A 16,824-nucleotide genomic window follows, 5' to 3' on the forward strand; every position below is an offset into this window, starting at 1 on the left:
TTAGCAAGTACAGATAAGCTGTAGCAAATCATGCTCAGAGCACTTAGAAAAAAAAAAAGATTCAAATGTTAATACATTAGCGCCAGAACATGCTGTACAAGCGACGGGGAAACTGCAGTTTTCAACGTGTGAATTTAGTCTCGGGGTAGGTTCATGCCAGGAAGTAAAAAAAAAAATCTCAATTTAGACTTCGTCTCTACCCCTACCCCCAAGCCACGTGCTTCCCGGAGGATATGGGGGAGTACACCGTTCCTCGGCAGATGCACTTCACACCAAGAAACGCTCAGGGTATATTCATCCCAGGAAAGAGTGTGCAGTTCTCCCTTTGTCACTGAAGTTTTAGTCTGAAGCAGTCCTTCACCGGGCCAAGCCACACATCCTGGGCAACATCCCCTGACTCCTGCGGGTGCGTGCATGCACGTGCATGACTGTGCGTGTGTATATATGCATTCTTATTCATGAGAAAGGTTTCTACGGGGAAATCACGGGGATTTTGCTGGTCTACGTTTCAGAAAGCCGGCCTGCCCATCACAGCGGATGAACACGCTTAGGCTGAAGCCACCTGCGTTGAGAGAACATCGTCAAGGAGGAAAGCCCAGCCCCAAGGCCACACCAGGAGAGGCAAGGTGGGGGAGAAGCCCCGAGTCTCCCTGGGGGCTGGGGGGACATGGAGGGCAGCAGAAGCCCAGGCCATCTCTGCTGATTTGAAACCGAGCTGGATTCCAGTTCAAGTCTGACAGGCTGCTTTTCTGTTATCAAAGCAGCAGACTCAAACTTTCATTTCAGAACGCATCTGGTCTCTCCGTCCGTCCCATCAGAAACAGCAATTTTCTTTAAATTGGAAATCAAGGCAGTTTATTCTTCTCAAAACTGTGCTGTCGGCTCTTCTGCCTGACTTCTCACCTTCACTTCTTTTGCACAACAGCTAAGCTGTCTCATCTGAAAAAGGGGTGGGCTGGGGGAGCCCGCCCCTGGACATTACATGAGTGATAGATTTGCATCAATTTTTGTCTCCAAGGAGTGTCTATCAGAGATAAAGATGCAAAGTATTTAGAGAAAACTTATTTAGAGGGAAAGAGGTACCAAACCACTCTACCTGCCTTTTCAACCAAAACATCAATAACTTGAATCTCTTCGAGTGATAGAGCTACAAAAACTTTTATTCGGCATTTAAAGTTTTAATGATAAAGGGGCAACCTCTCTTATTCTTATCCCCCCCTACACACCTGAAGTCATTTTAAAATGATGAAATAACTGTAGTGTGTTTAAATGCATGTACCTGATATGCATATATGTATATAATATAGACATTCTATGTGAATATTTCCCACCCACTTGGTCAAAAGCTCATTAATTTATCTGCACTTACCTAAGCAAGAAATTCATTATCACTTCAAAAAGTATTTCCAAGTAGCAACAATTTGAATTAACAATAAATATGTACTATGTTCCTAATTAAATCAGAAGTCACATGACTTAGGAAAGGTCTCTCTGTTCAGGGCAATCATCTTTCCTGTGATGCTGTTAAGATTCTGAGATGATTTATGGTATCAGAAAACATCATTCTTGAAGTTACAACCTTTCACATTTATTTCCTAACGTGTATCTTTCCCTCTTTATCAATGGTTCCTTCTCTATCAACTGGGGAAAAAAATAACATTTCATTTTCAATTGAAGGATGGTCTTTTCTTTTCTGATCCTTCACAGATCCTAATGACAAATTCTGACGTATTTAAAGGAAAAGGACCATCTTTCTCAGGACCTACAGGAAAAAGGAGGCCATGTGAAAGCTGAGTCTAGACACATGCTCAGTAACTTCACGATAACACATCTTTCAACTATGAGCTTTGATAAAAATGCATAATTAAAAACGTACACATCGGCACCATGATTTTTCTATAGAACACCAATGTAGTTAACAAAATGGTTATAAATTAGCCACTGGTAATTTTCTCTTCTAAATGATTTAACCTTTCCAATGATCATTTCATCTGTTTTCTATATTAAAAAAAAATCAAAGAAATTCGAGATATGGAAAAGCCATGTTGGCTGAGGATCTGAAACTGATTTGGTAGCTTTCGAGTTGACATAATCTTGGCCCGAGTGCAGCTCATTTTAGAAAGCTGCCTCAAATTTCCCCTGGTTTTGAACTTTTTTTTTGTTTCCTTACCACTTTCATCTAGCAAGAAATCATCCTGGTAACGGAACTTCTCCGGTCCACAAGCAATAAAAATGTCATCGTCACCAAAAAAGTCCTGAAGGCACATCACCTACAAGAGAAAAGCATGGCACTCAGCAAGGGGTCAGCAGAACAGCAATTACAGCAAAGCATCCCCGCCAGTGGACATCTGCATACAGCCACTTCCCATCTAATGGAATCAACAGGGCCGCTCCTCCAGAGGAATTTCAAAGGGAGGTTTTTCAGCATCTGTTACTAGTAAGAAACATGTTCCGTTTCAGTGGTGCAGGAAGGCGGGATAAGGTACATAGAACCGGTTACTGTCACATTTATGACTTGATATATCAATAGGCTAGGAGGTAAGAGCCCTTTATTTTCACAACAGACTGGACACAGCAACTTGCAGAAAAGGAGCGCTCCTTCATTCCTCTGATTGTACCTGTCCTGAAGAGCAGCAGAAGTCAGCGTATAGTTTTAGCAACAAATGTGTTTTCTAGTAAATGATGCCATAGTTACATGATGATGGTCGCTGGGGCAATGACTAGAGAAAAATATTTGTACCCTAACAGGAACAGAACAATCTCCTTTAGACCCCGTCTGTGCTGTGCTAAGTTGTGCCCAACTCTCTGTGACCCCATGGACTGTAGCCCGCCAGGCTCCTCTGTCCATGGGGTTCTCCAGGCAAGAATACTGGGGTGGCTTGCCATTTCCTCCTCCAGGGGATCGTTCTGACCCAGGGATCAAATCTACATCTTCTGCATTGGCAGGAGACTTCTTTTACCACTGAGCCACCTGGGAAGCCCAAGATCGCTTCTACCTCTGTCTAAAACAAAAATGGTACCCTTCACAAAAGGAATAATAGAAAAAGTCAGTTATTTCAGAGATTTAGCTACAGAGACAAAGCAACTGTATCCCGCATCTCAAGCTAAGCTGAACTTTAACACTCCTATGGTTGCCTAGCTTGTGGTCACACAAAGGGAAAGTTTTAAAACAACCTTTTGATATTTTATTCAATTTCTTCTCCAACATGAACTTTGAAAGCTAAATGCTACTTTTCAAGTAAATGTAGTCCAGATGAATAATTCCGAGCTTACTGCTCTCTCTCTGAATATGTGGATGTGCAGTGTAATATTTTTGCTGTTGTTGTTCACAGTATGTATAATGCCAGTAGAAGGCACCGGAAACGCTTCTGATTTCTATCTATTTTCAATTTATTTTTTGACCATTTGGAGCAGATTGTAAAGTGGTCACTTGAAGGCACCATTAGGAGCTGCGTGAAATAGACTTCCATATTTATTTATTGCATTTTCCCTTGGATATTTGAGGATCAGAGACAAGCCTTCCTGTGTCTGATGTGTGAGATGTTTTCGGTCTGTGCTTCCTGTGAACCCCTCCCTTATGCACTGGTACTTCATCCGCAGAGCTCCGCTGGGGTTCTGGGGTTCACCTCCTTGTCAGTTCCCGTAAGGTGACCCTGACAAGTCAGTGATGCTGGGGCACTTACAGAAGTAAGGTGGGGAAGGATAGCATCGTTTAGAGCCCCAGATGCAATGCTGTGGAGGCATCAGATAGTTTTTCTCCAATAATCCCTCATTCCCAAACAACTACTTGGACAGAGTGATGTCAGAAAGAGAAAAACAAATACCATATATTAACACATACATGTGGAGTCTAGGAAAATGGTACAGATGAACCTATTTGGAAAGCAGAAACCGAGATACAGATGTAAAGAACAGACATATGGATGCCAAATGGGGAAGGGAGGTGAGTTAGGAGATTGAGATCGACATATATACACTATTGTTAGTGTGCATAAAATAGGTAACTAATGAGCACCTACTGGACAGCACAAGGAGCCCTACTCGGTGCTCTGTGGTGACCTGGATGGAACGGGAGTCTGGAAAGGGGGGACTAGACACACATACAGCTGATTCTGGAGAAGGAGATGGTAGCCCACTCCAGGATTCTGGCCTGGAAAATCCCATGGACAGAGGAGCCTGGAGGGCTATAGTCCATGGGGGTCGCAAAGAGACGCAATCGAATGCACACAAACACACGGAGCTGATTCACTTTGCTTTACGGCAGAAACTAACACATCATTGTAAAGCAACTGTACTCCTGTAAAAATTAAAAAACAACAACAACAAAATCCCCACAAATAAGCACCTGGCGGAGGTCTTCATAATGATAACTTCCCTCACAGTTTGATAGTAAGCATTAAGTGTGAGTGAGGGACATTCATGGTGGTCTGTGCTTATTCTGTCTCTAAAAGCTTGAAAACACAGGTAACTTAAGAGGGACATTGTAATCATCCAGGAAGATGAACGGAAGGTTTTCAACACGCAGAAGCTTTGATCGTCTACTTGGGTTAATAACAGGCCTTTTGAACTGAGAACCCACTCTCTGTTTCATCCCTTTCTGTCAGATTCCAACCATGACTCTCTTCATTTGTATCTTCATGATACAGCACCCCAGCACCGCAACCCCAGTTTTCCTGATCATCGTGGGAGTCATCACAACCAACCCTGCCCAGGCCATACTGTGCCACCTATCTGTCCATTAGCATACAGCACACAGGCATATAAAAATGAGTAAGAATGGGAAACCATGTCTTATTCAGGCAAAAATGTGAACAATTAACCCTAAAAAGCAGTATTTCCTAAAGTGAGAATGATTAATAGAATTTGTGCCCCAAAGGGTCCTATGGCCAAAGAGATTTGGAAAATACTTCTCCAGTATAGACAGATTTCTTTATTTGGTGCTGTGTCACTTTATTCGCATTCGACTCTTTGTGACCCTGTGGACTGTAGCATGCCAGGCTCCTCTGTGCATGGGATTCTCCAGGCAAGCATACTGAAGTGGGTTGTCATTCCCTTTTCCAGGGGTTCTTCTCGACCCAAAGATCGAACCCATGTCTCTTACTTCTCTTGCACTGGCAGGTGAGTTATCACTAGCACCACCTGGGTTTGTCTATTTCTGATCTTCTCAAGACCCTTAATGTGCTAAGTACACTGCAACTCCAAAGAGGAGAAACAAAAATACAGTGTTTCCCAGACTTACTTGATTCTGGAACTCTCCTCACAAGCACGGTATGCTCTCTTATTGGATAGGTTCCCTTTGGTACTATGCTGACAGCTGTTAACTGAAGAGAATTTTAAATCCATTCAAACATTTAGGTTGGACCTACTCTGTGCCAGGCTCTGTGCCAAACATTATGATGACAAAGCTCCGATGGATGAAAAACACTGTTTTCCAAAAGAGAAAAAATGCCCTTTCTTTCCACCTATTCCCATCATTTGCATTGCAGAATGTCAGTTGGCCAAACAGATCAACTCTATCTACCGGTGGCTACTTTATGCCACTGATAAGTGAACAAATAACTATCAAAACTATAACATGTTATGAGCAGGTTGCCAGCCAACTCCCATCCATCATATCCGATGACCATCCCAGCCTGAGACTCAGAGAATAGAGAGAGAATGATACAAACTGGGCGGTTTAGGCTTAGGTATAATTCTGTTCCAAGTGGGAACTGAAACATGATGAACTTTTGATATTGTTTCCAACTCCAGGACTCCAAGAACATAAAAGGAACACAGTGACAGCTACGGAAAAGTAACTGTCATCACTCAGCACACACACAAAAAGAAGACAGGGAGAAGAAGTCCTTTCAATGCCAAGCAACATGTATCCATTTACCTCTCAATCTTCAGTGACTGAAATCAAAGAATTTGTTCAACTGTCAGAAACTGTGATGTTTTCTATGCTCTCTGCTCTGGCATCATTTATCCATTTCCCTGCTTACAAAACTCCCACCCAGAGGAGGTGGGTAGGGTCAGTAGATCAAGTTCAAATTTAGAAAACTGCTCCCTGTTATAAGCCTTGGTAAAAGAGTTGATAGCAACGGAGGCTTAAACACAAGGTTACAATAAAGATGGATTTAGGATAATCTATGCACTTTGACTGTCCGTGCTCTCATTCTCGATCACGGAGCTGGAGGTAGCTGCAAATGTATTCTATCTCGTCTAACAATAGAGGGTAACAGAGGAAGATTTATAACCCTTTTTTCTAGGCCAGTATACTTGGAGATTTTTCCTTTAGGCATTATAGTATTTTCTGACATCAAAGGACTAGAAAAGATAAAGAAATGTAAAACCAATACTGTGCGTAATGATCTGATTTGATACATCTATGCAACGTTATTCCTTCTTAAGTCTGAGGTTCTCAAAAGTTAGTGTGGTAACCAGCTTTGAGAAACAAGTTCCGTTTATGGATTAAAACAACAACATTCCTTGCTACAAAGAGATAGTGACAGCTGACCTTTTCTTCCGTGAAATCTCTGGTCAACAGGTACCAGGTATTGGAAGCATCCGTCAAGACTGGGTCCAAGAAAGATGCAAAGGCAGAGAGACGATGTTTGAGAAACATCATCACTGTTCACCATCACTCCTGCCTCCAGAAGAGGCGGCACAGTCACTGCCCGTCTATCTCCGTGGTCTCCATGGCCACAGATGCTGCCTCAGCACCGCCTCCCAAACCCAGGCCTTCCCTGCCCCTCCTCAGCACCCCATCACCACCTCAGTCCACAGCTTAGCCTCCTACCTGTGGACCATGGTTTTGCTCACTCCCACCTCCTTTCTCTCCCACTGATCCTCCTTAATTCTCTTAATCTCCTTCTTCTCAGTAAACTTTCAGTCTCTCTCTCCATGGCTCACACAAACACCTAGACTTATCATCACACATCTTTGAGCGTGGCATTCCAGAATCCTCAAAATCTGCTCCGAACCTAGCTTTCAAGTCCATGGTAGCTTTAGACATGAGATGCTGCCTGATGCTCAATAAGTGTTGATATGGATGGATGGATGGACGGACAGGTAGGTGGATGGATGGATGGAGAGATGGATTAACTTAAGTACTATGCTCTAACAGGAAACATGTTCCAATTTATCTGCTTTCCTCACCCTCCTTGGAAAGGACTTCTTCTGTCTTATGTGTGTGGCTTTGGAACAAATTTTTTTCCCATTAGCTATCCCCTTCTACTAACTCTTTGACTACTCAAATCCCTTCTATGACTCAAGGCTCCGTTGAAGATCTAAGCCTTACCTTCTCTCTACACTCCAACCCAAAGTGACTCACCCCTGCTCTGAACCCCTAGTCATCACTCCATAAGCGTTCTCTGGGCACCACTGTGTGAGGCCTTGAGGATAGGACTGCCTTCAGCCTTCACCTCTTTCCAGGACTTAGAGGCACAGACTGGCACTCCAAGGAACTCCTAACACACTGCAGTGAATCGGAAATTCAGCAGAGAGGAACCTGCAGCGCCTTCCAGCAGTTTGTTGTGGGTTTGGAGGCAGGTGGCTGGGGTGCGGCTCCTGCTCTGCCATGACCACTGACCTGAGCAAGTCAGGATCTGTTTCTAAAGATCCTAAACTCTGGGCAGAGATGTTGCCTCCCTGAGTGCGATTCTGTGGCCGAAAGGGGTCGTCCACTCTGGGACAATTCTCCAAGAGCACAGCCCTGTCGTTCTGCCTGGGGTTCTGCGTTAACCCAGCTCCACCCCTCGGATGTTCATCTCTTCATGCCTCCGTTTATTGTTTTGGTTGTTTTAAGAATTTGACTGCGACTCAGAAGAGGATAAACCCTCAATACATTTTAGCTATTTTTATTAGCCCAAATACAGTTTTCCTTCCAAATAAGCACAAATCAAATGCATAGCTAATATAAACAAATAAATAAACTTTAAAATGCAGTAGATAGCTCCCAAGCACAACAGGGAGATTTGGGTCAAAGGTAGCATATGGGTACCCCTTCTCACTTTGGGTCTAAAGGGTCCTATGGATAAACTGTTTTGGGGCAAAGCACACTTTTAAAAATATATATTTACTTAAAGTCTTCACTGCGACAGGTGGGATCTGTAGTTGTGGCAAGTGGGATCTTTTTAGTTAGGTCAGGTGGGATCTAGTTCCTGACCGGGGATCAAAGCTGGGCTCCCAGCATTGGGAGCCCAGAGTCTTAGCCACCGGACTGTCAGGGAAGTCCCACAAAGCACACTTTGAATTAGCACCAGGGGGCTGATACGAAGCTGGCTGCAGTTGCTGACAACAAGCTAGGTTCATGCCCCAGGTTTCCACTGAAATGATGCTGTGAAAGTCACCTGCGACCACATGAATATATAATTATATGAACCACTGTCTTAATCAGGGACTCTTGGGGCCAAATTTTAGTTTTGTGGGAGCTGGAGATGTGTATTCCTCTGAGGAAAGCGTCCTCTGTCAAAATGTCCCTACCCTAGAAAAGGCATATACATATTGTATGCCATTCATAAAGGAGGTAACCAGTTTATGGCACAAGGTACTATCAATCAGTTTTCAGTTCTTACCTAATGCTTTGGTTATTATAAGAATATATGTTGTTGTTCAGTTGCTAAGTTGCATCCAACTCTTTGCGACCCCATGGATTGCAGTACACCAGACTTCCCTGTCCTTCTCTATCTCCCGGAGTTCACGCAAAACCAACCATGTCCATTGAGTCATTGATGCCATCCAACCATCTCATCCTCTGTTGCCCCTTCTCCTCCTGCCCTCAGTCTTTCCCAGCATGAGAGTGTGACCCCATGATTCAGTTCTTCACATCAGGTGGAAAATCCAACCCCAAATAAAAACACTTTATTGCATCTGAGTTTATCCCCGGGGATGATTAGCATAATACCATATCCATATCTCAAAAAAGATGGATTGTAATTGCCAGATATGCTGGAAAAAGGCCTTTGAATGAAGGTCATGACACGTAGATTCTGGGCACAGATTTGAGGTAGTCATATAGACTTGGAACAGTTACCTAAATTCTCTTATCAGTTTCTCTAATGGTTCTATGTTTTACCATAGTAGTTATGTGATGAAGATATACAGAAAAGAAGTGTGTGTGTGTGTGTGTGAGACAAAGCAACAAGAACCTTTCTATATACATTATTACACTTAATATTCAATATACATTATTATATTTAAGCCCCTCGGCTATGGAGACAGACTATGAAACAATAGTTAGATGCTACTTGGAGAAAGAAATGGCAACCCACTCCAGTATTCTTGCTTGGGAAATCCCCTGAACAGAAGCGCATGGCGGGCTACAGTTCATGAGGCTGCAAAGAGTCGGACACGACTGAGCAGCTAACAGTTTAGATACTATTAATATCCTTCCCGGGCTTCCCAGGTGGCTCTAGTGGTAAAGAACCTGCCTGCTACTGCAGGAGACACAAGAGACTTGAGTTCAATCTCTGGGTTGGGAAGAGCCCCCGGAGTAGGAAGTAGCAACCCACTCCAGTGTTCTTGCCTGGGAAATCCCATGGATAGAGGAGCCTGGCGGGCTACAGTCCATGGGACCACAGAGTTGAACATGACAGAGCAACTGACCACACACACACAGTATCCATACTTTATAGATTTAGAAAAACTTAGCCAGATTAAACAGAAGATCAATAGGAATTTGAAACTAGGTCAGTCAGAATTCAAAGGCAGGCTTTTACCTACCAAGTTTCAGGAAAACAAGACTATTCAAATGCATAGAAACATATTTCACGTATTATAAATTACAGCTGATAAAACCACTTAGTTATCCTATAGTGTATAATGAAAAGTTATCTAATAAAATTATTAAAGCAAGTTGGAATGATTTCTTTGACTAAAGGAAAACATTCAGTTTTCTGACATTCTTTACGTGAAATCTGAAATCATATCTTTCCCATTAACTTGCCATCATGCACTCTCATCACAGGGGACCAAGCTGCTTGTGGAAGGGAAAAAAAAACACTGAAGGAAATATGGACTTCCTCTCCTCTGAGCTTCCGGTTTGAATTGCTCTGCAAGGGCAAGGATTCAAACAAAGGCAATAAAAGCATCTGCTATTTACACATTTCCAAAGCAGGACTGTGGAATCCACTTCCCTTTACTGGAATGAGGTCTCCATGGTGATGCTGACATCACCAGGATGGGCGAGATTCTCAGCAGCGCTTTTGTGATGAGATTTTCTTTACAAGAGCACCCTCTAGCAATGAAATAAGGGATATCTCTGCAGCCATGGCCTTCCTTGTTTGAAGCCACACCAGCTTGTGTCAGACACACTAAAATATTTCACCGTCACCTATTCAGTGTTTTTAAGTGAAATTACAAACAACCACAAAAATAAATCCAAGAAATTCAGTCCATTTATTGGCATCACTGATTATGGCCTATCCTTTCTATTTTAATATTATTTTCCTAAAAAAATATTTATAATTCCTCATTCTTCTTGATACCAGTCAAAGAGCATAGCTTTAAAGGATCTATTGACTACATTCTGATAAGGTAATCTTTACCAAACGGAATGCTTATACTTAAAAAAAAAAGTTCAGTCACCTGTGTATCTAAGGTACCAGAAGCAAAAATCTCCTCTCTACACAACTCACATTGTGATCAATATAATTAGCTCTCAGTGAAAAGCTGGCACACAAAGGCCCCCTCCTCCTGCCAAAACTTAATTTTGAGAAGGTTTCTCTTCCAATTTCATTTCATACTTGGCTTCTTTCCTCATGTCTTAGTATCGTTACGCCACATACATTGTAAGTCAACCGTTGTGAATTTTCCTGTTCTTTAAATCATGCAATTCCATACATTTATGGTTCTAAAATATGTCTACAATTAGTTTATCTACAGCTATTAAGTACATGTTAGGTATTGTCCCTTTATCACTTTCTCATTTCTTTGATGAGAAACAATGTAAATGGCAATTTATTTTAAAATTGCTCCTCTAGCTGCTGCTGCTGCTGCTAAGTCACTTCAGTCGTATCCGACTCTGTGTGACCCCATAGACGGCAGACCACCAGGCTCCCCCGTCCCTGGGATTCTCCAGGCAAGAACACTGGAGTGGGTTGCCATTTCCTTCTCCAATGCATGAAAGAAAAAAGTGAAAGTGAAGTCACTCAGTCATGTCTGACTCGTAGCGACCCCATGGACTGCAGCATACCAGGCTCCTCCGTCCATGGGATTTTCTAGGCAAGAGTACTGGAGTGGCTTGCCATTGCCTTCTCCGGCTCCTCTAGCTAGAAATTTCTAAAAAAGAAAAAAGATTTTCAAGAAAGTCTGATTCTTCCTAAGAAAAAAATATAGTCAATAAGAAAAGTAATAAATTACTCTAATAAGAGTAAGATAATAACAGATAAGGAAAGATCCTCAAACTGCTTTCTACAAGTTTGAAGTTCTAACATTCTTGTTTTTTTTGCAAAAGTGGGTAATATTGTTGAAATTCAGAGTTGGCTAGCAGCAAACATTGGAATAACATGCTGATGCTTAAAGAAATGGAAAAAAAATTCTTTTGAAATGCAAGCAATTTAATTTGCTGGGTCAACCAGAAAAATTCCCAAGAGTTAAGAAATGGAATGTGCATGTATTCCTTGAGTGTGTTCTCAGACTCTGGCTCACATGGACGTCTTGTGATGGACAGAGGAGCCTCTCTGAGCGAGGAGGGCATTCTTCATACAGGGTCACCATTTAAATGATTCATCTTTCATTACATATCCTGTTTTGCTTTGTTTAATATTAACATCTCTTTTCTTCTTCTTCTGTTTTTTTTTTTTTTTAGTTATAAAATGACTGTCTAATACCTCCTTGGACTGCAAGGAGATCAAATCAATCTTAAAGGAAATCAACCCTGCATATTCAATGGAAGGACTGATGCTGAAGCTCTAATACTTTGGCCACCTGATGCAAAGAACTGACTCATTGGAAAAGACCCTGATGCTCGGAAGGATTAAAGACAAAAGGAGAATGGGGCAGTAGTGGAAGAAATGGTTAGATAGCATCCCTGACTCAGTGGACATGAATTTGAGCAAACTCCGGGAGATAGTGGAGGTCAGCGGAGCCTGGTATGCTGTAGTCCACAGGGTCACAAAGAGTCAGACTGAACAATGACAAGTAGCCAGGAATGACTAGCTGCACTGACTCTGCCACCTAATAGATGTGTGACCTTGGGCAGCTATTGAATATCCTCAAGCCTCAGTTTCTTCATCTGTAAGATGGGGCTATCAGCACTCGGCACCATGCCTGGCCCACTGGGAGTGCACAGGGGATGAGCAGCTGCTCTTGTCAATGCTGGCACTGGTTAGACAGAGCGGGTCTCTGGACCAGGCATCCTGCTGAGGAATCTGGGGCTATCTCTTAAGAACAGAATACTAAAACCTTTGAACATCTGGGAGAGAGAGGTGTGGAGAACAGAGCTGACCTTGGAGGCTTTCAGTTCTGCCCTCTTGACAAGTTAATACAACCTCAATCCCATTGCTCTATCTGTTTTCTCCCATGAGACATAGCTCCTGTTGACCACCACATCTTTATAATAGCTTACTCTGGAGATATCTTGGTGGCTCTGGCGTAAAGACTCCACCTGCCAATGCAAGAGACATGGGTTCGATCCCTGTTTGGGCAAGATCCCACGTGCTGTGAGGCAACTATAACTGTGGGCCACAACTACTGATCCTGCGCTCTAGAGTTTAGAAGCTGCAGCTACTGAGCCCACACGCAGCAAGGACTGATCCTGCGCTCTAGAGTTTAGAAGCTGCAACGACTGAGCCCACACGCAGCAACGACTGCAGCCTGTGCCTGCCTGGGGCCCTTCCTCTGCAAAAAGAAGCCACTGCAAGGAGAAGCCCACGTGGCACAACTAGGGAGCAGCCCTAGCTGCCAGTTCCCTAGTTGCTAGTTCTCTAGCAGTCCCCGCTTGCTGCAACTAGAGAAAGCCCATGCAGCAGTGAAGACTCAGCGCGGCCAAAAATATATTAACTGAAAAAAAAAAAATTAATAGCTTACTCTACTTGCCACTAGCTTCCCAGGTGGTGCTAGTGGTAAAGAACTTGCCTGCCAATGCAGGAGACATAAATAGACGCGGGTTTGATTCCTGAGTTGCGAAGATTTCCTGGAAGAGGAAATGACAACCCACTCAGTATTCTTGCCTGGAGAATCCCATGGACAGAGGAGCCTGGAGGGCTACAGTCCATAAGGCCACAAAAAGACACAACTGAAGTGACTGAGCACGCACGCAGGCACTTGCCACTCAAGGAGTGGGAGCACAGCCCAAGAAAAGTGGAAATGCCACACAGTTCTCTCTTTAAAGAGGGTACAGATAATCTCTGATCTGAGCTCAGAAGCAAATGTATCCCCCAGCCCCAGATGGCTGTTCCTGTCTGTGTCCACCCAGATCTCTATGCTGAAATCCTCACCCGAAGGTGATGGTATTGGGGAGCAGGGCCTTTGGGACATGATGAGGCCATGGATTAGGGTCCTTATAAAAGAAGCCTGAGAAGGTTCCTTCGCCCCTTCTACAGGGCGAGGTTACAGCAAAAAGACGGCCATCCAGGCTCTCACCAGACACTCGACCCTGGATTCCTCAGCCTCTAGGACTGTAAGAAGTAAAATTTCTGTTGTTTATGACCCACCCCAACTGCAGTACCTTGTTACAGCAGCCCTAACGGGCTAAGACAATGTATGTTCAAGCTGAGGGCTGCCATGCCCCAAAACTGGCTTATTGGACCAGGCTTATTATTCAAGTCATTCTTTTCAGGGCTAGCAAAAGAGTTCAACTTAATACGCTGTCACTCAGAGGATCTTCTAAAAGATCCATGTAAATAGGCAGTGGAGACTGTGACTCGGTTTCTAATTAGGCAGAAACATTGACTACGATCATTGGAAAAATAAGATATAAAATCATTATGTGTTACGCGAAGCCAATGAATGCAGAGACCTTCAAAGCAGAAGAGGAATAACAATCCCCAAGAGGAAAATGTGGCCACGACAGTTAACACTTAGCTGTCTGCTTAATGTCTGAACGGAGGTGCTGGGCATAGTGGGAGCTCCAAACCAGTCTGAAAAACACTTCAAGCTCTCACTGTTAATTAAGGCTGAGAGGTGCTCCGGTTGCCCTTGGTGAGAGTCACAACACAGGTCCAGCCTGGCTTTGGTAGAGAACACAGATGAGGGAAGGGCTTCCCCGGTGGCTCAGTGGTAAAGAATCCGCTTGCCATGCAGAAGACACAGGTTCAATCCCTGGGTCAGGAAGATCCCCGAGAGACGGACATGGCAATCTGCTCCAGTATTCTTTCCTGGAGAATCCCATGGATAGAGGAGCCTGGTGGGCTACAGTTCAAAGTGTCAGACAGGACTTAGCGACTAACACTTTCAATTAAAAAAATATCTGTAACACCACATAAACCAAGAAAAGGCTCCTCTGGGTTGGACTCAGTCCACACAACTTTTGATCTAGAAACATCCACATAAAGTTCCTTGACAATAATTACATCTTGAAAAAAGATTTACGGAAGTGTGTTCCTTCCTCCATGTTTATTCTATGCACTTGTGCTTGTGGTCCAGCGTGGTCACCGTTTGTGAACGTCCAGACGGTCAAAGAAGTGATGTTCTGAGATGCTTCTACAAAACGTTCAGAAGCCTGGGAAATACCATGAACAGGGTGTGTCTGAGGCGAATGAAACTAAGGACAAAGGAAAAGTGTCTCTGAAAAGGTAGCTTAATATGTTTTGTGGCGGAATTCCTGGTGAGCAGGTAAATTAAGAAGCTTAAGATTGCAAAGGTTGGGCTTCAAATCCAGAGGACCAAACCCAGTCCACAAAACCCGTGCAAGGCAGCACCCTCAGATGCAGCTTCTCTGGGTCAGGAGTTTAAAATGTACTTAAAGCACCTAGTTGCTCTCCTGCAATTTTGCTGACTCTTTTGACTCAGCGTGCACAGAGCCAATGAACTGGTGCTGTGACTCTCCCTCTCGACGGAGCAAAAGGAGCCCAAAATCAGTGCAAAGGCCTGAGACGTGCCAGGCCCCGAAGAAAGTCGCAATTAACATCATTACATCGAGTTCTCAAAAGTTTCCTTTGGTAAAACCTGATTTTTTTTTTTTAAAGGTTTGCAAGAAAATCACAATCCACAGAATTGGTATCTTTTTGAGGGTAAAAACACAGACTCCACCTTTTATGTTCTTGTGCACTGGCTTGTCACTTGGGGTTGCAGGCAAAAAACGATATTCCCAGACTCATGGAAGCACAATTCTGCCAAGAAAATTTGTAAATTGCTTGACATTAAACTATAGAGTTGGTTGCTTTCAATCTATTTCGAGTTCTAATCTACCTGTCAAAATTTATAGCTTGACATTAAAAGAGATTTTTTTATATACATTTCAAATTAGTCTCAAGTAAACATTTTTTTTTCCCCAAATGATGACATTCCCATAAATCTGAGATCTAAAATGACTGTTACTATCACCACCATCATCATCTGCCCCATGACCATCAACACCATGGCCATCATCACCACTGGTGATCAGCACTTCCACAGTGGAAGTGCCCCTAAAATATTGCAAAATTTTTAAATTTGTCTCTTGACAGTGGTCAGTGTTCTGCATGGTGGATACTTAACCACTTCTAATCAGTATAATGATTCCAATAATACTTAGTCCAAATACAACTGAAAATTACATTCTAAAATCATTATACAAATTACTTTCATTGTACCCCAACTTAAATGCAGCTAAGATAAACATTTATATCAAAAATATAAAGTCTCTCTAATAGGAGGGATTTCCCTGGCAGTCCAGCAGTTAAGACCTTGCCTTCCAGTGCAGGGTGGATCCCTGGTAGAAGAGCTAAGATCCAACATGCCTCATAGCCAAAAAAGCCATTAAATAAACCAGAAACAATCCTGTAACAAATTCAATAGAAAGACTTTAAAAATGGTCCACCTTTAAGAAAAATTTTTTTAATATTATTGGAGAAAAAAATACTTATTCTTCCAAAAATATATTTGATAACTTATTTTTTTAAATGTTTAATGAAAACAATCTCTGGAATTATTTGAATAATAATACTGTTTTGCATAATTGTATTGCAATCTAAGTAAAATGGACAAAAGGCTGAAAAAGATGCAAGAGTAAGATAAAGAATTTTATAGTCCAAAATGAAAGCTTGGTCTCAAAACATTATGTTTTTATCAATAAATGCTGATATAAGTATACAACTATGAACACATACATACTTGGAGATGTTCCATATTCAGGGGCCATTAAAAAATTGATACATGGAGACTAAAACACTCTTCGCCAAAATTTCTTTGTCTTCATCCTATACTATGTATATGAGAACTTTTATAATTTTTATCTACATACAGAGTTGAGTGGATAACATGGAACTGGCTTTCACATGCCTACAGAGGCCCAGAAGGTAACACAAACAATGAAGTGGGCCAAGCACCATTAAACCCAGTGCAAATGGGGTGAAACGTGGCAGTTAACACAGGCAGTCAACGGGAAGTTCTAATAAACGTAACTGTAGTAAACCCCAACCTCCCCCTCACCTACAGGGGACGCCTACTAACACTTGTCCTGTAGGAAGGTTCCCCAGGTTGTGGCTAAACTGATTTCCTAAGTGAAATTCGGTTTTTATCTCAAAGTCCCCAATTTTAAAACGTTGGCAATAAATTCACTTTTTAATTAAAAAAACACCATACATTCCAAATAAAACCCACCTGTGTCCTGGACTCAACCCACAGGCAGACAGCAGTCTCTGGGAGAGAGTTCCACACTAAGTGGCCATGAGCTGTGGCTCACGCGCACAGGGCCAGTCC

General features: G+C 42.7%; 1 protein-coding gene across 3 annotated transcripts in view; it reads right to left on the minus strand.

Moving 5' to 3' along the window:
• Positions 1-16,824, minus strand: part of DCLK1 (doublecortin like kinase 1) — a 366,070-nt gene that overhangs the window by 163,100 nt on the left and 186,146 nt on the right. For all 3 annotated transcript variants that reach the window (XM_055426249.2, XM_055426248.2, XM_088842724.1), the window contains exon 4: positions 2,171-2,270. In XM_055426249.2, coding sequence (XP_055282224.1) covers positions 2,171-2,270 — 100 coding nt within the window. The remainder of the gene's footprint in view (positions 1-2,170; positions 2,271-16,824) is intronic.

Source organism: Moschus berezovskii, chromosome 13 (genome assembly GCF_049115385.1).
Source record: "Moschus berezovskii isolate FMDL1 chromosome 13, NW_MosBer_1.0, whole genome shotgun sequence".
Lineage (NCBI taxonomy): Eukaryota > Metazoa > Chordata > Mammalia > Artiodactyla > Moschidae > Moschus > Moschus berezovskii.